Consider the following 23819-nt stretch of genomic DNA (forward strand, 5'->3'; position numbering starts at 1 on the left):
AAAGACAAATTAACACCTGAGTTTTGCAGAATCACACTAACAGCTCTGTGTCTCACTGCAGGAGAACTGGCAGCACACGTCTGGGCGTTCAGTGACGCGTGAGGAACTCCTGATGACCCTGGCCAACGTGGAGAGCATCAGAATCCGCACGGTCTACGATAACCGCATGGTCAGCGTCGGGCTGAGCGACGTCGTGATGGACACCACCAGCGTGGAGTTCAGCCTGCAGGGTCAGCCTAAAGACGTGGAGGAGTGCAGGTCAGATTTATCACATCATCTCCACAGTCCAGAAAACCCAGAAAACCACTGAACACACGTAGCATCAAACCAATGAGGAAACTTCACTTTCTGAACAGTGTTCAATCTTCAATTTTTGTTTTCTTCGTTGATTAGATCAGTACATGGGAGTGGCCAACTTTGAATTTGATTCTTTTAAATTCAAATTGAGTAGACCACCAACAGAGCTGAAAAAACGGGTGATTTTCATAACCCCAAAACTGTTACATCACAGTCTTTTTTTTTTGCACTCCTAGTCAAAGCTGGTAAAACATTGTGAAACATTATATTGTCTATATTATATAGAGTTCTTCAAGAATATGGTGGTGTGGGAAGGGAGGGAAGAGATATGGGTTAATGTGGGAGGGGCTGTGTGAGGGGAGGAGGGGCTAAAGGGGGGTTAAAAGGGAGGGAAGAATAAGGAAAGATCAAGGGGAGGAGAGGAAGGAAAAGGGAAAAGAAAAGTGGTGTTGATACTGGAGAGCCAATCAGAGCTTTTCTTGAGCCACTCCTAGGGTGATGTGGATCAGCACAAGGCTGCATCTGTAAGCTGGTGTATCAGAACCGAGTCGCTGCGCTTTGCTCCGAGCGTTAGCGCTGTGATGCTACTCGGCAATGCTACAGTTTGTAGTGTTTGTAAGGCTTTTTTAAGGCTATTGTCACTTTCATATTTGTAAGTCACCTGCAGACGTAATGCATTTATGTTATTTCATGTAAAAAAATTAACAAATAATAACCAGAAGTGTCTGATGCTCCTCTCAGGTGTCCACCTGGTTACTCCGGCCTGTCCTGTGAGTCGTGCTCCTCTGGGTTTGACCGGGTGCCGGGCGGGCGATACCTGGGCACGTGTGCCGGCTGTAACTGCCACGGCCACGCCAGCGCCTGCGACCCCGTCAGCGGACACTGCCTGGTACATTTATCTCTGATTACAGACGTTTCAGCACTTTATAGCAGCTCAAGTGGCACATTAATACTGTATCCACACTCATAATCTGTCTCTCTCTCTCTCTCTCTCTCTCTCTCTCTCTCTCTCTCGTGTATTATCTCTTACACTCTCTCTGTCTCACTCTCAGAGTTGTCAGCACAATACAGAAGGACCCCAGTGTGACAAGTGCCGGCCTGGATACTTCGGTGATCCCAGCCGGGGCCGACATGATGACTGTAAACCCTGTCCCTGTCCCTACACAGAGACAAGCCGCAGGTGAGGACATTTTTCCAGGGCGTTTTCACACCAGCACTATTTGGTTCGTTTGCAGTCTTGATGCGGTTTGATTAAGCAGGTCTGAAAACAGTAATCGCACTAAAACAACCTAAACCGAGACCTGCTAGAGAAGGAGCAGTTTGTTTTTGATGAGAATCAATATACTCGGCTGTTCAGGTGCAGTTTAACCTGATATAGCAGTCAGATAACGCTAATTACTACAGCTATGGACGCACACTGTCTCTGCTGCTCCTTCATGCTAAGCTGTTTACACACTAAACGCTGTATGTGCAGCGTTCACTGCTCTAAACCGCACAGCTCAGATCTGTTCTTGCCGGTCATGAGCATTATTGGTGCATTATTGTATTCTCGGTGCACATCTAAAACCATGGATGGAGGAATGTTAAATACCCATAAAACCCAGGAAAATCATAAGCTGTCCAGTGTTTAAACTCACTCACAAGAAAACACCTCAGAACTTATACATGTGTCCCAAGAGGTTCTGTGAGGTAACACTTAGTGATAAGTGGTTATATTGCTGTCCCTTCACTGTTGGTTTGTCAATGTATAATATTTACTGCGGCTTGTACTCGATAAAAAACATAATTGAAAAGATATTAAATATAGTGTGTGTGTGTGTGTGTGTAGATTCTCAGACACCTGCTTCTTAGATGTGGATGGCCAGGCCACATGTGACGCCTGCAGACCCGGATACACCGGCCGACGCTGTGAGAAGTAAGACTTTCAAACTTGTTGAAAATCCTGACAACACCATAGGCACCACCTGACAACACCGTAGGGTCCACCTGACAGCACCATAGTGACCTCCTGATAACACAGTAGTCACCACCTGACAACACCATAGTAACCACTTAGCAACTACCTTGCATGCCCATGTCTAAAAAAATTCCTTGGCAACCATCTGTTGCTTATCTACCACAGCAACCACCTACCAAAAACTATAGGTAGCAACACCCTAGTGACCACTGGCAAAAAGTACAAAATATATATAAACATTGAGATTTATATGCATATATTACGAAACAGAATATGTTCCTGAGGAAAATCTTTCTTAGATATATTTCTTGAGTTGAGCATAAATCCCTGTTTTTATTTCTTAAATTTGGACACAAGAATTAAAATAACTTGATTGGTGACTTATTCTGCTTTAATTGGGGTCAGATGACTTAAAATAAGGTTTAAATATTCGAAATACTTCCGAAAGTAAGCGAAATATTCATACGTTTTCACAATGCCCAATACAATAATGCCCAAAAGAATCTTATCAGAGAAGAAAAAAAATGTTTATTCACTTAAAATTAGGTAATTTCACTTTTTTTGCTGTATAGTTATTACTACTTTTATTATTATTATAAGTAGCATATTACAGTAAGCTGTCTGGGCTGTTGCACAAGTTTTTTCCCCTGGAATAAAGACTTTTATTTTGTTTTTTTCTTCTTATATAGATGTGCAGCTGGATACGTGGGAAACCCTCTGCAGCCGAACGGACAGTGCGTTCCTAACGGTGAGCCTCTGTGTTTGGTCTCGTGAGTCTGACAGGTGTGTTATATAGCTGTGATTTACTGCAGGTTGCCAGGTGAAGGTGTGGGTTAGATTTATGTCTGGTGAGCATCTTCTCCTTCTCCTTCTCTCAGGTCTTTTTTAAGCAGTGTTTAACATGTTCTGCTGAAGCTGTGGCTTCCCTCTGTTTGTGCTCACGTTTGAGCTGTTCAAAGCGTTCCCCTGGATCCGGAGCTTCTGTAACATCTGCTGTTTTTTACCTGATTTTTTAGAAAACCCAGGAAAGTGCAGCAACCGAGGAAGCATCAATTCCAACAGCAGACCCTGCAGCTGCAAGGCAAGTGCATTTAACTGAATCGTTTAGTCTAATATTGCTCTAAATGGATGCATTATATTAGTTAAGATGCATTGAATTTGAGTTTATTGAAACAGGAGGTGCGCTATTTTTAACAAATGCATGAATAAATAAACGATATGTGTCCCGAAATAGCTAATCAATTATATTTTCCAATATATTTATATATACTTTTTCCACCTACTTTTTCAACTCCAGCTTTTTAAGGAAATTTGTTGCATAGCCATCAAGCAACACCTCAGCAACCACTGAACAGTGTCCTAGCAACCACTTGGCAACACCTAGGCACACAATATCAACCACCTCTCTACCTCACATATCGACTATCAACTTGCAATTTCGTGGCAACAACTAAGCAACATCATATCAACCACAAGTAGCAAGTTCATAGCTGAAATACCACAGCGACTGTCCATCAGACATTTAACATTTCCCTAGCAACCTCTAAGCAAATCAACAGCAAACCCCTGGTATACCATAGCAACCGGTTTGTAGCCCCATAGCATATACTATAATACTTGATGGCAGCTACTTAGCAACATCATATCAACCATTCCGCAAGTTCATAGCTGTAATACCGCAGCCACTGCTCATCAATTCCTTAGCAACCACTAAGCAACCCCACAGGAAACACCTGGTTTACCATAGCAGCCGTTTGCAGCCCCATATCATAAACTGCACCTTACTGCAACTATTAAGCATCATATCAACCCCTTAGCGAACTCATAGCTATCACCTAGCAATACCACAGCAACCACCTATCGACTACTTGCAAACCCAACAATATGGAAGCAACTTTCTATAACAACATAGCAGTTGTATAAATCTTTACACCCCTGATTTCTGCTTTGTAGGCGAACGTGGCTGGACCGCTGTGTGATGAGTGTAAGCCAGGCTCCTTCCACCTCTCCGCTGATAATCCGGACGGCTGCCTGCAGTGTTTCTGCATGGGGGTCACCAAGCAGTGTGCCAGCTCCACCTGGACCAGAGATCAGGTCAGTTTACTTTAATTAATATTAAATACCCCAACCGGCTTAAAGCTACCCAGTCAAAGAAATCACTATTTTTGCGGCATTAGATGAGGTACTGTGTGTATAAACAGTGTTTATAATAAACTATCTGTGCACTTTCAAATCTCTTAGTGCCTCGTTTTAAATGTTAGGGCCTCAAAATTCTCAATTTTTCATTGATATTTATATATTTATGCCACTTAAAGCACGGGTGCATCTCAAAAAATTATAATATCATTGACAAGTTACTTTATTTCAGTAAATCAAGTTACAAATGTGAAACTCATGTATTTATTTCATGTATTTATTTCATTGTTGATGATTATTATGAAGCTTACAGCCAATAAAAACACAAAAATTAGTGTTTCAGAAAATTTTAATCTTATATAAGACCAATTGGTACTTTTGGCTGTAGTGTGGGCAGTGTGCCAAATCCTGCTGGAAAATGAAATCTGCATCTCCAAACCATCACTGATTGGTGGAAACTTCACACTAGACCTCGAGCAGTTTGGACTGTGTGTCTCTCCACTCTTCCTCCAGACTCTGCTCCCTTGATTTACTTTAAATGAAATGTAAAATTTACTGATGATCAGTGAATATAAGAGCTCTCAGAATTCTACCAATGAAGTGTGGAGATATTTTGAGCTTTGAGTTTTGAGTTAATGGTGTAAAAATAGTGATTTCTTTGCATGGGCAACTCTGTGCCCCTATAAATTGCATTGTAAGTTTGTTGGGAGCATCAGCTAAAAGTGCTGTATTTGGGGAATTCTGGAGGAAAATGAAAATGAAGGTGGGCTATTTGTCAAAAGTTCACACTTATTTTCATGTTTCATGTTTTACTACAACCCAAGTCAATTTTACATTGGATTTCACCTTTAACAGTCATTACTTGTTCAGTATTTAGCCTTTTTTGGTCTGGTGCAAAGCTAAAAACCCAGATACGTTTAGAATAATTTGTGTAAATTAGATTTTCTACCTAAAATTATCTCACTAGTACATCGTAGACCTGACGGTGATGTTTCCGTGTGTGTGTGAAGGTGCGAGGCGGCGTTAACGGACAGCTCTTCTCTCTCGCTAATGGAGCTAACACACGCACTATCACTGAGGGCATCTCTCAGAAAGGATCTGCAGAAATCTCCTACCGCTCCTTCAACAGCGTACCCAGCGACATCTACTACTGGGTGATGCCCGAGAGCTTCAGAGGAGACAAGGTGAGTTTAGCCGTGGCCTGAAAATAACTTTAGTATAGGTACAACGTATAGGTACCATTTGTGTAACCATAGAAACTGCCTAGAACCATCAAGCAATTACTTAGCAAATGTAGCATGTAGCAAAAAACATATTTGAGACCATGGCAACACCTTAGCAACCACTAAGCAACCCACAGCACAGCAACCACCTATCTGCAAACTATAAGCAACTTTATTGCAGCTGCGACATTAAAGAAACAGCGTAGAAACTACCTATTGACTCACTCCACAGCAACCGTCTGGAATACCACAGCAACTGACAACAGCATATACGAATGCGTACTGGCCAAAACAGACATGCTGTAGTAGAGACAACAATGCTAGTTTTTTAATACCCTTGATTTCAGAAAAAAAAATCTGTTTGTGTTGTATAAATAGTATTTATCTGTCTATAATCTCATGTGCTGTTCGGAGTGTTAATCTGGTGTCTGTGTGTGTGAAGGTGACGGCGTATGGAGGAGAGCTGAGGTATAAAGTGAGATTTGAGCACCAGTCTTTCTCTCTGGTGATCGACGGTCAGCCGGACGTGGTTCTGCAGGGTAACGGCATCTTCCTGGAGCACTCGTCACAGACCAAGCCCCTCCCCCGAGTGCCCACCGTCGTCACCGTGCCCTTCAGAGAGGTGGGTCCTACACTGCATTCTTAAAATCTCTGCAGCTTTAAAGGGTTTTTGACACTTAAAGTACTGGTGCATCTCAAAAAATGTAGAATATCATTGAAAATATGAAACTATATATAAATATATTATATATAGATGTATTACACACAATAAAAACCCATAAATCAGTGCCTCAGAAAATTGTATTATTATATAAGGACAATTGGTACTCTTGGCAATGAGGGCAGTGTGTGACATCCTGCTGGAAAATGAAATCCACATCTCCAAACCATCACTGATTGGTGGAAACTTCACACTAGACCTCGAGCAGTTTGCACTGTGTGTCTCTCCACTCTTCCTCCAGACTCTGATCCCTTGATTTACTTTAAATAAAATGTAAAATTTACTGATGATCAGTGATGGTTTGGAGAGTCATGTCTGTCATCTGCTGGTGTTGATCCACTGTGTTTTATTATCAAGTCTAAAGTCAGTGCAGTCTTAATTTCCTGCTAAATCTTACAGCACTTCATATCTTACAGATTCCCTCTGCTGACTTTTAACTTTTATAGAGATGCGGATTTCATTTTCCAGCAGGACTTGCCACACTGCCCACACTGCCGAAAGTAAAATATTCTGAGACACCGATTTTTGGGTTTTCATTAGCGTAAAATAGATCACTCTGTGTGTAATACGTCTATATAATATATGAGTTTCACATTTTGAACTGAAATACTGAAGTAAAGTAACTTTTTAATGATATTCTCATTTTTAAGCTGCACCTGTAGTTGGTCTGTAATGTATTTTTGATATTTTATGGCTGCTTTTTGTCTGTAATCCCCTCAGTCTGCATGGAGGAGGGCTGATGGACAGCCGTGCACCAGAGAGCACCTGCTGATGGCTCTGGCTGACGTTGCAGTCTTGATGATCAGAGCCACTTATGCAGACAAAATGTCGGAGAGCAGGTACCTCTGCGCTGTGTTCTGATCTGACTTTTAAGATTTTTGAATGTTTAAGATGTGAAATGTCTGGATTAAAAGACATATTCCACACTGCAGACTCTAAACTGCTCTTTTATCTTCTGAGAACGCTCCTCACTTCTACTACAAGCTGCGAATAGTGTCTGATAATGCTGATAATGGTGTCTAAGAGCTCTCTGCAAGAGCACAGTAGTAAAAACAAAGGATTGGGCCTGGATCACATGTAAAATAGCCTATAATCTGATGCATTTATATATATATATATATATACTGTACTAATTTAGATGGAAAACCAGAAAACCACTGGTTATTATAGAAACTAGCCTCTTTGTTCCAGTGTAAAGGAGAAAAGTGCACATTAAAGCAGTTCACACTAAATCAGGATTATTTAGCATTTTACTAAAAACAGGAATCAAGTGGGCAGGAGAGCATGTGAACAGGGAAACATTGCGTAATCCAGGTCTCATGTGTCTAAATTTCTGTAAAATTAATGCACATGATGCTTTTAATTCACATACCGGTTCTCTATCTCTTAATTTGTAATATTTGTGTGAGAAAGTTTTTGAAAAAATCCACTTTCCAACTATTATTTTATATGCTTTTATACTTTACAGTTAATTAATCGGTTCATTAATTCACTCCTGTTTCTGTATTCTGTGCAGCATCTCTGATATCCACATGGACATTGCAGTGCCGCACTCTACAGGCAATGAGAGAGCCATGGAGGTGGAAGAGTGTGCCTGCCCTCAGGGCTACAGAGGACCATCCTGCCAGGTATCATCTACAGCACCAGGATCCTTTAGTAGAGCCCTATGATTTCCACGCTCAGAGTAATGTACAGACAATTATACACATATCACTTATCTATCATATCTAACCGGCAAACATGAGCAAACATTAATTCAGCTTAGAAAACAGCTAGCATTGATAGCTAGCTGTTAGCCATAATCGCAAATCTGACGATTTTCCAAAATCAATGACAGTATTGAATAAAATACAAAAAAAAAAACATGCTTTTTAATTTTTTTGTAAATTGACATTTTTTTTTTGTCATTATTTTTTTTTATTTTAATATCAGCCATCAACATGTTACAACTACTTTTCCAGTTTAGATTATATGAATAAACCCTCCACCCTTCTCCCCCCATTTAGCCTGCAAATCTTCTTCCCATATCCACCCAAACACCCCTCATAATAACAATCCCTGTCCCATAAACTAAAAAAACTGTACAATAAAACAGAATTCACTTTGAGTGGAACCTTCAAACCAATAGACCTTAAAAAAAAAAAAGAGAGATATGCCAGCAAATTTAACACGGCTCCCTTTACAAACGGAAATATTTTAAAAAATAGTTCCATAAACACTATAAACATAAACCTAAAATACTCAGTGTTTAAGTATTCAAAGAGATATTTCTCAAAAGCTCTATTGCACAAGTTTAATATACATTTACCACGTTATTCCTGAAGCCATTAAGAGGCATTACAGTATTTAAATCAGCTACAGTTCTCTTCTTTCTCCAGTTAACAAATACATTCAAATAATGCTTTTGTAGTTACTGCTGTATTTTACTGGGATAAAAACACTCAGAAACAGCAGAAACAGCAGCAGGAGCTGTTCAGATTTCTCTGCAGGCAGTACAGCACTAGACCAGCGTTTCACTCTCTTTTTGGTGGTGCTGTTCCGCATGGCGCTCTGCAGCGCCCTCTAGCGGTATGGCGGTATGAGAGAAACGCATACCGTTTTTTTTTTTTGTAAAAGGGTATTAAGTTTAAAGGTGTGTTAGCCTGACTCATTAACTCATTAACTCAATATCCACACAACTAATGCTTTCTTTCTTTTGTTTTGTGGTTTGGGTGGAGTTTGGAGGTGTGCATCAGCAGATCTTATGGAGTGGTGTTAGGTATTGCGTGCCGTGGCCTCTAATCTAATCTAATGTCTAATCCTTTGTTTATCCAGGAGTGTGAGGTCGGATATACGCGCACCGGATCCGGCCTTTACCTCGGCACTTGTGAAAAGTGCGACTGCCACGGACACGCCAGCGAGTGTGACTCAGAGACGGGAGCGTGCCTGGTGAGTTAATTCTGTGCTTGTGAGGTACTATATCCCGTTTTTTTACCCAGTACATCTTTAGTGTCTGACAAAAACATGGTATTTCTATGGCTACGTTCACACTATAGGTCTCTTTACTTGATAACTGAAATGTTAAAATTTTAGTTCCATATAATTTTTGGAGCATTTCATTGGTCCATTCATGCCATTATTCATTTCAACACAGCCTAAAGTGGATTTTAGGCATTTTAAGAATTATCACGCCAAATATCAACAGGTCTTTTAGGACCATTTCTTCACTTCTCCACTCTCCACTTTCATGTCATCATTACAGCAATGCCTGCATAACACCGCTGGACCGCGGTGCGATAGCTGCCTCCCTGGTTTCTATGGCAACCCAGTGACCGGTGGCATCCACGCCTGCAGACCGTGCCCTTGCCTTGGATCGGCCCCTGGCAACAAGTGAGTTTGTGTTCAAGAGTTTTTGGACCTTAAATTAAATTAAATTCAGTGTTTTGTTTTATTTTATTGTTATTATTTTAAAATGTCCTGCATTGTAGATTACCATATTCTTCGCACTATAGGCGCATTATGCGACACTAGTAAGGAACAAGGGTGTTCCCACCCCATGTTTACCAAGACCTGTAAAGCTAAGCTAAGCTAAGTTAACAAAACTGTAATTCTTAATATATATATATATATATATATTTTTTTTTATATATATATATATTTTTTTTAAAGTCAAACGAGAGCTAGATGTTAATCTACACATATTTCTTTCCTAAAAACTGTTTATGTGGGTGAGTAAAGCGCTTCCTTTTACTTACAGTAAGCTTAGATTAGCCACGGTTGTCGGCTAATGGTGCCCGACAGCGCTACACTGAAAAACTTTGAGTGTTTCGGTAAGCCAGGGCCATATTAGCTAGCGTTTTATTCCAAATAGCTTGTTTTAACATGGTAAACATGCAGACTACAGTCTGATATACTCACCTCTAAACGGCAAAAGAGCTAGAGCTTAGCAATGTGATTAGCGGGTAATGCCAATGCTGCTCCAGCAGTGCTAGCCAGGGTTGGCAGCAAGCTACAGGCCGATAACACTCACCTCTGAATGGAAAAAGCTGGAGAACTAAACTCCTGAAACTCCTGTATAATGCTGTACTTCAGTGGAGTGGCTTTACTGCTCCTTAATACCTGACTGGTAATTTTTGGTAAAATTAAAATGAAAAATACGGTAATACTAAAGTCAAGCCAAACCTTGATGTAAATGTTTTTTTAATTTCCTCTTCAGTGGAGCCAAATCTTGCTACCTGGACTCGGATGGACAGCCCACCTGTAATAACTGTCCCCCAGGTTATGCTGGAAGACGCTGTGAGAGGTAAGAGCTCTTGCTTTTTCTTATGATCCAGTAAAGTGGATTGTTTTTTCCTTCTTTTTGATTGGTCTGGGGATGCTGGGATCGCTGAGCTGCAGTTGGATGGGATTGTGGTCCCTCTCTCAGGTTCCTTGGCATGTTGGCCTATTGCATCCCTCTCTTTCTCTCTCTCTCTCTCTCTCTCTTTCTCTCTGGTCTTCATCACACCAGTCATGATTGAGTGGTCTTCCTCTTAGAGCCATATGGGAGAAGCTGAGTTCGAATTAAAGCCACCCATATTGTTTGTCAGCCAGGAGCAGCACCTTTGTGTGGGGATTAGTTTCAGTGGAAGCTGTGGTGGTCGTCTTGCTTGTAGACGTCTCTTCGGTCCCTCTTTGGGAGGAGGTTGTGATCGCAGCAGTGAGCAGTGAGCCTGGCATCATGAGACTTTTTTTTATAGGCCATTTCTTGCGATAAATGCATGTGGATTCACTTGAGTTCTTCGACTCACAGGGACGTAGGTTCTGGATCTGCTGCAGCATGAGCCTCAAAGCTAATGTGTTGAGCTGGTGATCCAAAAGAGTTAAAATCAGTGCATATACTGTATTATACAAAATATATTTTTCTTTCGGAGGTATACGTTAACAGAAAATACTATTTTGCCACATGTTGCTTTATTGTCTTTTGCTTAAGCGCTTTATATAGCTTTTCTTTAGGTCAAGTGGACACTACACGACTGTCAAAACTCCAAAACTACTAAATTAGCCCCTACCATACCATTAGAATGCTCCAACATTGCTACTCTAGCATTAGCATGCTGGTTACTAGCCTCTTCTGATATTGCTGCCGTGGTGTTAGTGTGCTAGTTGCTGGCCTTATCCTGTATTGGTACTTTAGCATTAGCATGCTGGCTACTGGCCTCTTTCTACATTGCTACTGTGTTGTTGGTGTGCTGGCAACCAGCATTATCCAATATCACTACTCTAGCATTAGCATGCTAGCTACTAGCCTCTTCTGACATTGCTACCACTTTATTAGTATGCTGGTTGATGGCTTTCTCCAACATGGCTACTTTAGTTTTAGATTGCTGGCTACTGGCCTTTTCTGACCTTGCTACAACAATGTCAGTATACTGGTTGTCAACCTCATCCAACATCACTATTTTAGCGTTAGCATGCTGGCTAATAGCCTCTTCTGACATTGCTACAGTTATGTTAGCATGACGGTTGACGGCTTTCTCCAACATAGCAACTGTAGCATGCTGACTACTGGCCTCTTCTGACATTGCTACCACGATGTTAGTATGCATCCTCCAACATCACTATGCTAGCATTAGCATGCTGGCTACTAGCCTTTTTCTACATTGTTACTGTGTTGTCAGTATGCTAGCTATATTTCAGCTGTCCAACCAAGTGGACCACTTTCACAAAGTTAGCATGCTAGCGACCTTATCCAATGAAGCTATCTCTGTTGTGATGAAGGCCTGACTGATAACTTTAAGACTATACCTTAGCACAGAGCCAGTTAGTGCTGCAGAGAAGAAATGTAAAAACGTCAAATACACAGCTATAGCATGTTGGCTCACCATTGCTACTTGGTGAGAGGTATTGTACAAAAAAATACATAGTGGCTTTAGTCTTTTTTTTTGCTCATCGTTGCAATTTTAATGGTTCTACACTTGGGATGTGGAAAAATCTGGAAAAAAATATCTTGAACAGTACGTTGTGTAGTGTTTACTTGACATTAGTTGTTGCATTGCACCAAGCCTTCCTTCTAAAGCTCTTTTATTTGGTTGAGTGCTTTGAGAGTCATGGGGGTTTCCGTTTATGCACATCAGGTTCAAAGAAGTTATCACTCTCTTTGGCATAAACGATGCTGCCTTTGCTAAAAAAGTTGCCAAAACTTTGCAACCTGCTAAGAATGCAAAGGCCTGTTTGGTGTTTTTTTTGGGGGGAAAAGGTTACTTGTATGTGAAACCTGCTTTCAAGTTGCCCCCTCTCATCATGACCCCCTCAACTGTTCAAATCAAGAAAAGAGACGACTGACGGTTGTGGAGATTTCTATCTAGAAGATCAGCTGGGCGAATCGCTGCCTGCAGAATGCAGTGAGGATGTTCACGTGGTTAGTGAACGAACACAGTTGTTGGATGGTAGCGGACGTGAGGGTGATTTTGACGAATCTGAAGAGTCTGGCGATTTCCAAGAAATTGATGTTACCTCTTTGCCTGTGACGACTGAACTTTCTAGAATTCCTACAAGAGCTCTATTGACCACAACGCCTCGTAGACCTCTTTCAAGCAAAAGTCCAGTCCACGTGTTAGGAGTCAATGTAAGCCAAAACAGAACAAAAGGACCTTCTGCTTTCACTCCTAGTCCTAAAGTTAGACTACAGAGCTTCCAGGCCCTGGTCCGAGTTCACATGAACCACTTCAACAGGAGGCTCAGTATGATGGAGAGCAACACGCTGGACGTCAAAGAGATCCTCCAGACTATGAAGAAGCAACAAAGCCAACTCAGCCAGCAGCTGAAAAAACTCAACCCAATGGTGCCTTTAAATGACAAGAGGCGTCATGTCAAAGAGCTGACCAGGAACTACACCGAGATGGAAGTCCGACTGACCCGTCTAGAGGGCAGACTGGAGACCATGATCGATGGTTTAACGGTGCTCGCACAAGACCTTTACAAAATCAAACAAGCTCGTCGTGGCTCACATCCTCCTCAGGAAGGCAGAACATCTCCAATGGTTGCGACAACTGCAGTACCAGCTCTAACCCCCATAAAGACTACTACAAGGGCTGCTGCGTCAAACAGTAGAACCACGACTAGAACATTAGGTCTCAAGGTTACTACTTCTAGCTCTCAGAGAAGTTTTAACTCCCCTGGGGTGAAAGTCCAGTATTCTGATAAGAGAAGATCATCATCATCATTATCATCAAAAGATGGCAAATTTCAGGGCACCTCAAAGAAGGCCAGCAAACAACAAGTGGTTCCAACCAAAGCGGCGCATCCCAGAAGTGTACCAACAAATCGACTTTCTACCAGACGTCCTAGGACACCAGTTACTATTGTCCAAATACCAAAACCAACACCAGAAACAAAGCATATGACTAAAAAGAAGCAATCAGTGAAGACCACTAGAACTCCCCTTCCTTCACAAAACTCCACTGTGAAAAAGTTCCAGGTTTATGATAAGAAAAGATCATACTTATCAATATCAAAGGATGACAGTGTTCAAGTCACTTCAAAGAAGGCCAATAAAGAACAAGAGGTTCCAACCAGACATCCTAAGACACCAGTTACTATTGTCCAAATACCAAAACCAACCACAGAACGAATGCATACAACTGGAAAAAAGCCATTAGTGAAGTCCACTAGAACTCCTTCTCCTGCACAAAGCTCCACTGTGAAAAAGGGCCAGTATTCTGATAAAAGGAGATCGTCATCATTATCAAAAGATGACCGTGTTCAGGTCACTTCAAAGAAGGCCAGTAAACAACAAGTAGTTCCAACCAAAACAGCGCATCCAAAAACTATGCCAACAACTCGACTTTCTACCAGACATCCAAAGACACCAAAACGAATGCATACAACCGGAAAGAAGCCATCAGTGAAGGTCACTAAAACTCCCCTTCCTTCACAAAGCTCCACTGTGAAGAAGGGCCAGTATTCTGATAAGAGAAGATCGTCATCATTATCAAAAGATGACCGTGTTCAGGTCACTTCAAAGAAGGGCAGTAAACAACAAGTAGTTCCAACCAAAACAGCGCATCCAAAAACTATGCCAACAACTCGACTTTCTACCAGACATCCAAAGACACCAAAACGAATGCATACAACCGGAAAGAAGCCATCAGTGAAGGTCACTAAAACTCCCCTTCCTTCACAAAGCTCCACTGTGAAGAAGGGCCAGTATTCTGATAAGAGAAGATCGTCATCATTATCAAAAGATAACCGTGTTCAAGTCTCCTCAAAGAAGGCCAGTAAACAACAAGTAGTTCCAACCAAAGCAGCAAATCCCAAAATTATACCAACAACTCGACTTTCTACCAGACATCCTAAGACACCAGTTACTAGTGTTCAAATACCAAAACCAGTGACAAAACGAAAGCTTATGACTGAAAAGAAGCACTTAGTGAAGACCACTAGAACTCCCCTTCCTTCACAAACCCACATTTCCAAAGTTACCCACAGGAAACACAAAATTAATGTAACAAAGAATCCCAGATTTCAGCTTGAACCCCCTTCCCATACTCCTTCTCAAAAACCTCCGCCACGAACATCTGCCAGGCCACCTAAGAAACTCATGCCTGGAAGTCCTCCAAAACATACAAACAAGCCTGATCTGCAGTTGACTCCAGTCAAGAAGTCCACAACTGAACTGGTCATCCGGAAACCCCTCACAGTCCAGACTAACAAAACCCCAAAGAAGAAAAACACACTGAACGAATCATATCAACTAGATCTTCCATCCAATGGTCCATCATACCAACGCCCAAAGCAACCCAAACAAGAGTCTGTTACAACTACCTCTTCCAAATCTACCCCCACCAAGCAGCCTAATAAATGCAGTAACCCTGAGGTAAAACCCGACGTCCCCAAAGACACCAACCCAAAAACCAATCCCCAGACTGAGCCTAGTATTCTAGACCTCCTCAAAATAAACTTCCAAAGCAACTCAAACAGACACATGCAGATACACAACGGGGAGCTCCATATTATCCTTGGAAAGCTGGCTGTTCCTATAAAAATCATCCCAGATACTTAAGGATCCCATTGGACATCTGAACAATGACTCCTTATTATCTGTTTCTATTTGGACACATTGATGATCTAGTTTGAAAAACTATGAAAATGAAGAATAATGAATATAAATGCCTTCATTTATGAAAATGCACCAAACTATTGTAATGCTGCAGGTCTTCAGCAACAATGAGTGGGTGAACATTTAAGATACAGTGGTTTAATAATATATAAAAGCTACTAATGTGTTTATAAGAAAATCAGGTCATCACGTACATCACTGACATGCAACAAGCAATGGGACAGGAAATGTGAGAAAAAGTGATATTTTCCTCACATTAGCCTAAATGGTCAATGCAAAGGATATTCAGCATAAATTCAAATATGTAAATCCAATTTTATTGAACAAACCACCCAATGATACCTCAAAATTCATAATTCCTCATTGTTAAGCAGGCCACCGGTTTCAAGCAATATGAGAAATAAAGAAAAAGGATCGCTCTGCTGCTGAACACGGTGTCAATTTGCCATGTTCCTTTAAAAGATTAAGAATGCTGTCTGTCTGTCTGTTTGCAAGGACAATGTGAGCCAGATGCTGCCGGTCACAATCCTTACCACGCGCTGCACTTTTCACTGTATGTCGATTAATGTTAAATTCTCACACTCAAACTTCGAAAATGAATGTTCAAACCTTCCACAAACTGTGGTACCAGTAGCAGTGTTCAACCTCATTCACAAGATAGCACCTTATAACTTACTTATATACTCTTATATTGACATTTCCAAGCCATCACCTAAGGTGAGCTAAGGTGACTTCTTGATCCCAAGACTTTTATTGGTACCACTTTAAAATAAGACTACCTTTATAAAGGGTTTGTAAATGGATTACAACTAGTTTATTAATGGTTACTAATTAGGTTGTAAATGCCTTAAAATCATTAATAATCAGTTATAACACATACATAGAAAGGGCAACACTATAGATGGCTGTGGGTTCACTATTTGGCAAACAACAGGTCATTGTTGCCCTTTCTACGTATGTGTTATAACTGATTATTAATGATTTTTAAGGCATTTACAACCTAATTAGTGACCATTAATAAACCATTAATTGTAAACCGTTTATAAACCCTTTATAAAGGTAGTCTTATTTTAAAGTGGTACCCTTTTATTGCATGTCAGTGTATCTCCAAGGCTTCATAAAAAAAGTTATGGTGCTAAAAGTTAGTATTTTTCTATTTTACAGTGGTTAGATTTGGAATTTTCATTTGTATTTATACTTCCTGTGTCAGTAACACCTGAAATTTGTGTTTTTAAAAGTGTCGTTGTTTTTTTTTTGTTTTGTTTTTTATCATTTATTGTATCAATATATGTTATATGTGCTAAATCTACCTATCGTATGTCCCTGTATTGTGTGTAATGATCTGTATTTACTGTTTATGTGTAATTTTTGATGACTACTGTGTCAGAAAGATGTGAAACCTTGTGAAAAAATCCATTGTATTTTTGTTCCACTGTCAGATTGATGAACCAGATGCAATATAAAAAGCTTTGCTGCTCTATGACAAATGTCAGGACGATCTTAAAGGCATTGAATTATGTGGTTGTTGTTTTAGAAAAATGCACGGAACCCAGTATACAGAATAATCTGTATTTAAAGTAGCCTGTTTCTTCTGTTTCACTGCTTTACCAACCACCTACCAAAGCACAAACATGCCGATTGGATGCCAGTTCCTAAAATAATTGTGTAAAATCTAGATCTGATCTAGAAAGTCAGTTAGAATCTGGATTTGTAAGAATTTCTGTTTTGGTGGAACCATGAGTGAAAGAGCTAGGTTGGACTATCTGGGATTAGCTTACACCTGACAGGTAAGTTCCTCAGCTAGCTTCTTCATCAAGCTTTGGGAGCAGGTTCTTACTTCCTTACTTAGATAAATAAAGCATTTCTAGCATCTTCTGCATTTTGAGCAGGTCCTACTTTGCTCTAAAGTTCTTTTTTTTTAATGTGTTTCTCTTTTTTGCTTTGCTAGCTGTATAGAGAATCAATGCCCAGCTCAGTTTTGCTGTCTAGTCCTTTTTTGAGTCTTATGCTTTCTTTAAATTTTCATCTGCACCTTCTGGCACTTTTTGCGTTCTCTGCAAACGATTGGACCCTTTTTTTTTCTTTATGCAATGACCAGCAAAAGAGGAGAACTGTATTTTTATAAATGCTTTTACTTTGCTTTCACTCAAGGTTTTCCATTTTCACTGTTCTTTCCATGTTTCTCTCATGGATTTCTTGCATTTCTTGGTTAAACGAGGGTATTTGAGGTTCTAAAACCTTGACGCTGAGTCTACAAACTTGATTCCTCTGCAGGTTTTGTCTGAATTGCAATAGTGTTTAGAGCTGGGTATTGTCTAATAGGGTTGTTTTGATACTGCAATTTTGACTTACCAATATTGATACCAAGATTCTTGTTATTAAAACAATAAATTTGACTAAAAAACGTTCATCCTTTTGTCTGAAGATAAAGTAGGTCACATTTAGATAATATTAATTATTTGTATTATATATATATATATATATATATATATATATATATATATATATATATATATATATATATATATATATATATATATATACAGGTGCTGGTCAACGAATTAGAATAATTTGAAATAGTGCTATCATGAAATTCTTTGAATGCATTTTTTCTGCAGAAAGCAAATCAGGTGTTCACCGCACCTGTCCTACTCGTTAGACTAATCACAGAACTCGTTACCTGGAAAAAAATTTGCTCAGCTGAGCTTTCCAAAAGGCCCATTTAGGCCATTTAACTGTGACAGTGTTGTTTTATTGAATTAGAATAATGGAGAAACCGTTTCATTGAATTAGAATAAATTCTCAAATTTTTGTTTTCTGTGAAGAGTGTTCACTGTGCAGTATAAAGTCAGGGTTGAGTAGAATTTCTAAGTTGTAAAATCAATCATGGGTAAGCAGCGCGACCTCTCAACCGGAATAGTGGCTCAAATTCAAGCCCTTCGCCAACAAGGCTTGACCCAAACTAAAATTGCTGAGCAGCTCGGCATCAGCCAGTCTTCCGTCTGCAAAGCTCTCAAGAAAAACTGCAGCAAGCGCACCAACTGTTCCGGCGTCCGAAAAACTTCTGCTCGCGACAACAAGCAGCTGAGAAAGATCGCAGTCAGCAACCGGTTCAAGTCCACTTTCGAGCTCACCGACTTGTGGAACAAGCAGACCGGCGCTGACGTCTCCAGATCAACCACTTACCGTCGTCTGCGCGAACTCGGCTTCAAATCTCGCGTTCCAGCAGTAAAACCGATGCTGAACAAGAAACAAATGGAGAAACGGCTGAAGTGGGCCAAAGAACACGGCGAGTGGACTGCTGAAGACTGGCTGAAAGTGGTCTTCAGTGACGAATCACGCTTCTGCATCTCCTTCGGTGACCAAGGTCCTCGTGTCTGGCGTCGTGGTGGCGAAACCTACAACCACGAGTGCGTGAAAAGATCCGTCAAGTTTCCCCAGAGCGTTATGGTCTGGGGATGCATGTCCGCTCGAGGTGTAGGGAAACTCTGCTTCCTCAAGAAGACTGTCAATGCTGCCGTATATCAAGATGTTCTGGAAACGTTCCTGATTCCGACTGTTGAGGAACAGTTCGGCGAAGAAGACTTCATATTTCAACAGGATCTTGCACCGGCTCATGCGGCAAAGTCGACCAAAGATTGGTTCACTAAAAAACAGCTTGAAGTTTTGGCATGGCCGGCCAACTCGCCTGACCTCAATGTCATTGAAAACCTTTGGGCCATCGTCAAGCGGAAAATTTGCGACAGAAAGCCTACTACGCTGGACCAACTGAAGCAGAACATCGCCACTGCCTGGGAAGCTGTGAGTGCGGAAACTTGCGACAAGCTGGTCAAATCGATGCCGCGGAGACTTCAGGCAGTCATACAAGCCAAGGGGGCAGCCACAAAATACTGAGAAAGTGATGATTGTAATTATAATAAAAATTATTCTAATTCAATGAAACGGTTTCTCCATTATTCTAATTCAATAAAACAACAGTGTCACAGTTAAATGGCCTAAATGGGCCTTTTGGAAAGCTCAGCTGAGCAAATTTTTTTCCAGGTAACGAGTTCTGTGATTAGTCTAACGAGTAGGACAGGTGCGGTGAACACCTGATTTGCTTTCTGCACAAAAAATGCATTCAAAGAATTTCATGATTGCACTATTTCAAATTATTCTAATTCGTTGACCAGCACCTGTATATGTTATATAATTGTTTTTATTTCTAATTTTCCCCCTGGGTAAATGGAACACTTAAGGTTCCTCAGTCTAGCGCTATTTGCCTTATGCTGCGGTTAGCGGCTAATGCTAATGCTAAAATTGAAAGATAAAATTGAAAATACTGTACTTGATTAAAATCTGCTCTTATTTGAATAAATGCATGCATTTAAATCTTGAACGTACCCAGCTCTAGCAGTATCCACTGTATCTAAAGCATGTCCTGTTTTTTCCTCTATAATAGTCCTGTATAATAAAGCTGTTAGCGGTGCTTTGCTAATCACAGATAAGAGCAAAAAGCTGTAGATCTCTCTTCATGTTCCTGCAGGAGTTCTGTCCTGTCTCAGCAGTGTCCTGTGTCTTGTGTGTGTGTTATAGAAGCGTGTGTAAGCAGATTCTCTAAAAAAACTCACTATACTGTTGTTAATTCTTGCTCTAGATGTGCCCCTGAATACTCTGGAAACCCTGAGCTTGGACAGAGCTGCACTTACGAAGGAAACATCGTGAATGGTATGTGTTGCTTCAGGCCAGTTCCGGTAGCAGCACGCTGTTTGCTGCTTGTAGAGTTTGGATTGTTTGTATCATAAATTTTGCATCTTTTGCAGTTTTATTGGCTTGATCTGTATGCTGGTACCTATACCTAAACTTTAATATCAGACAAATATAACCTGAGTAAAAATAAAAAGCACTTTTAAAATTATCATTTTATTTTCAAAGGAAAAAAACTATCCAAACCAAAAAAAAAAAGTGTTCGCCCCCTATAAATGAACTGTGATGACCACAACCAGACCTGATTACTGATTACAGACCTGTAAAATCAAGAAATCACTTAAATAGAACCTTACAGATCATCCATCAGTCTGGAAAAGGTTATAAAGTCATTTATTTCTAAAGCTTTGGGACTCCAGAGAACCACAGTGATTCACTATTTTTCACTAATAGAGAAAAAACATGGAACACTGGTGAACCTTCCCAGGAGTGACCGGCCGACTGACCAAAATTACTCTAAAAGGGCATGAAGAACTCATCCAGGAGGTCACAGAAGAAAAAAACCCAGAACAACATTTAAAGAACTGCAGGATCTCACTAAAGCCTCAGTTAAGATCAGTGTTAATGATTCAATAATAAGAAAGAAACTGGGTAAAAAACTCATAACGCATCATTTTGGAAACATTTTGGAACATCATACTGAACTGTAAAACATGGTGGTGGTAGTGTTGTGTGATGGTCTGGGGCTGCTGGACAACTTGCTCTAATGGATGGAACCAGGAATTCTGCTGTTTACCAGATGAACCTGATTGGGAATGTCAGGCAATCTGTTTAAAATAAATCTGTAGGGGGCAAATACCTTTTAACGCCACTGTATTGATTTTTTTGTTTTCTTGTAACTAATCAAACATTTCCCGTCCGCAGGAAACTGTGAAAGGTGTGACGCGAGAGGAAGCGAGGGCTGCAGCGCCAACGGGGTCTGCCGCTGCAAGGCAAGCACACTTTTACACAAAAACCTTTAACAAAATATTAAATCAATATTAAACAATAGTTTAACTGAAACGCTGAAGATTATCTCATGTCTTAATGTTTTCTCTCTTATTCAGATGAACGTAGAGGGTCCAACATGCTCCAACTGCAAGCCTAGAACCTTCCACCTCAGCCCTGCCAACAAAGACGGCTGTCTGATTTGCTTCTGCATGGGAATCACCCAGCAGTGCACCAGTTCCTCCTACTACAGAGATGTGGTGAGACTAAAATCAGGAACAAATTGCTCAGAACATCAGAAATATTCACCAATATTGGCAATAAGATGATTTTGGTATTTTCTTAAATTGCTAAACAGCCAAAGCTCTCAAATATCAGTCCTTAATTCATTCTGCTGCTTGGTTACCGAACTAAAACAAAAAAACAATAATGATAACAGATTAAGAGTAATTGCAATCATAATTTTGTACAAAATCAGTATCCACAAAAAAGGAGTCTTTAAAGTGTCTTTAAAAAGTATTTGTAAGAGTCTATTTAAGAGTCTTTTAAAGAGTCTTTTAAAGAGTCTTTTAAAGAGTCTTTTAAAGAGTCTTTTAAAGAATCTTTTAAATAATATTTAAAAGTCTTTGTAAGAGTCTATTTAAGAGTCTATTAAAGAGTCTTTGAAGAGTCTTTGAAGAGTCTTGAAGTCTTTTGAAGAGCCTGTTAAGAGTCTTTAAAGAGTCTTTAAAGATGTTTTAAAGAGTCCTTTAAAGTGTCTTTTAACGAATCTTTTAAATAATCTTTAAAAGTCTTTGTAAGAGTCTATTTAAGAGTCTATTTAAGAGTCTATTTAAGAGTCTATTTAAGAGTCTATTTAAGAGTCTATTTAAGAGTCTATTTAAGAGTCTATTTAAGAGTCTTTGAAGAGTCTTTGAAGAGTCTTTGAAGAGTCTTTGAAGAGTCTTGAAGTCTTTTGAAGAGCCTGTTAAGAGTCTTTTGAAGAGTCTTTTAAATAATATTTTAAAGAATCTTTAAAAGTCTTTGTAAGAGTCTTTAAAGAACCTTTGAAGAGTCTTTGAAGTGTCTTTTAACGAATCTTTTAAATAATCTTTAAAAGTCTTTGTAAGAGTCTATTTAAGAGTCTTTGAAGAGTCTTTGAAGAGTCTTGAAGTCTTTTGAAGAGCCTGTTAAGAGTCTTTTGAAGAGTCTTTTAAATAATATTTTAAAGAATCTTTAAAAGTCTTTGTAGAGTCTTTGTAGAGTCTTTGTAGAGTCTTTAAAAAGTCTTTGTAGAGTCTTTGTAGAGTCTTTGTAGAGTCTTTAAAAAGTCTTTGTAGAGTCTTTGTAGAGTCTTTGTAGAGTCTTTGAAGTGTCTTTAAAGAGTCTTGCAGCTTCTGGGAGAGGTGGGATGTCCATTGATGGAATTGCTCATTTTTTTTATTTTAATATAAACATGGCTATTAGAGGACAGCTGGTAATCTTTCTTTGGACTGGACTCAGGACATTTTTCCTCACTCTCTTCCCATTTTCTTTCTATCTTTTCAGGTCACCTCAGTCTTCGCTCCAGGAAACACTCAAGGCTACGCTCTTGTAAACCGGCAGCGTACGAATCGTATCACCAGCGGTTTCTCAGTAGAAGTCTCCGCAGACGGAACCACCCAGACGTCCTTCACCAACTTTGACCGCCTGGGCCAGGAACCGCACTACTGGCAGCTCCCGAACAGCTACCAGGGAGATAAGGTACAATCTGACACAGTTTTAAACCTCTTTTATTTTATTTTTATTTTATATGCTTTTTGGTTTTGTTTTATTCACACACAGGCCAGTGAAATTGCATTTAGGTCTGTCTTTCTGCTTCTGTTTGCTCTGAAAACTGCTCTTTTTCTTTGTACTTCCTCAAGCTTCCATTTTTGCTCCCTTTTTTATATTCCCTTGTTTGTGGTTGTTGAGGTTGATATTTTAGCCAAATATTTTAGATTTGGCTTTATATTAATGTAGTTCTCTCAAAATGGTGCGTAGCACATTGTGGCATACTTAGGAATCAATTAGTGCTCGGAGTCATGAAGCTCCTGCATGCATGCATGCATTGATGCATGGTGCCAGTGCTCGTGTGCAAAAGGGTTACTTTGTGAATGTAGTTATTTTGAATGTAAATTTGATCTAACTTAAAATTAGTTAGTTTAATCTACCTTTCTCTCTGCTCCCTTTCTTGCCCCACTACCTATGAATAGATAGATAGATAGATAAAAACTGTTGTTTACATCAAGTGTCTTTATTTATAGATTTTTATGTTTTTGCTATTTGTAGAAGCATCCTCGCTTAACTCGATTGAAACGAGCGCACAAGGTAAAGCACTGGGAGTGTCAGTTTTGCAGTGACCATGATCATAGTTTTTAATGTAGTGATAGTAGTACAGTTTGGCATGGGTTGTTGTTGTTTTTTTTGTGGTGTTAGTAATTCTTGTATACAGTTGAACTCTGTGTGAGCAGTGATCGTTGTTTTTGATAATCATGCTTTGACTAACTGAGTTTGATGAATTAAGAATCGTGAGTGTTGCATTATTGCCTGTTATCTAATGTGGGTTTTGCGATGGGGAGGATGGTGTTTGCAGGAGTAAACACAAGGTAACCGCATGGTCTCCATCATCCACATGGTTGGGCACGTGCCTGTAAACAAAACACACGTGTGGAAAGCTGTGCTCCTCAGTCCAGCACAGTTTTGCAGCGCAGATATTTCCAGTTACAGCTGAAT

At 40.0% G+C, this 23819-nt stretch overlaps 1 protein-coding gene across 9 annotated transcripts in view; it reads left to right on the top strand.

The window, feature by feature from the left end:
* Positions 1-23819, top strand: part of hspg2 (heparan sulfate proteoglycan 2) — a 159934-nt gene that overhangs the window by 76317 nt on the left and 59798 nt on the right. For 8 of the 9 annotated variants that reach the window (XM_022677111.2, XM_049462688.1, XM_049486523.1 and 5 more), the window contains 19 exons: positions 62-258; positions 1039-1186; positions 1350-1477; positions 2126-2212; positions 2944-3002; positions 3271-3335; positions 4208-4348; positions 5401-5574; positions 6056-6235; positions 7055-7173; positions 7851-7962; positions 9149-9262; positions 9576-9703; positions 10530-10616; positions 20050-20120; positions 21024-21091; positions 21206-21346; positions 22614-22808; positions 23376-23414. In XM_022677111.2, the coding sequence (XP_022532832.2) occupies positions 62-258; positions 1039-1186; positions 1350-1477; positions 2126-2212; positions 2944-3002; positions 3271-3335; positions 4208-4348; positions 5401-5574; positions 6056-6235; positions 7055-7173; positions 7851-7962; positions 9149-9262; positions 9576-9703; positions 10530-10616; positions 20050-20120; positions 21024-21091; positions 21206-21346; positions 22614-22808; positions 23376-23414 (2253 nt within the window). The remainder of the gene's footprint in view (positions 1-61; positions 259-1038; positions 1187-1349; positions 1478-2125; positions 2213-2943; positions 3003-3270; positions 3336-4207; positions 4349-5400; positions 5575-6055; positions 6236-7054; positions 7174-7850; positions 7963-9148; positions 9263-9575; positions 9704-10529; positions 10617-20049; positions 20121-21023; positions 21092-21205; positions 21347-22613; positions 22809-23375; positions 23415-23819) is intronic. The other variant, XM_049462689.1, reaches the window with a different exon arrangement.

The sequence above is a fragment of the Astyanax mexicanus genome, chromosome 13 (assembly GCF_023375975.1).
Source record: "Astyanax mexicanus isolate ESR-SI-001 chromosome 13, AstMex3_surface, whole genome shotgun sequence".
Classification (NCBI taxonomy): domain Eukaryota; kingdom Metazoa; phylum Chordata; class Actinopteri; order Characiformes; family Acestrorhamphidae; genus Astyanax; species Astyanax mexicanus.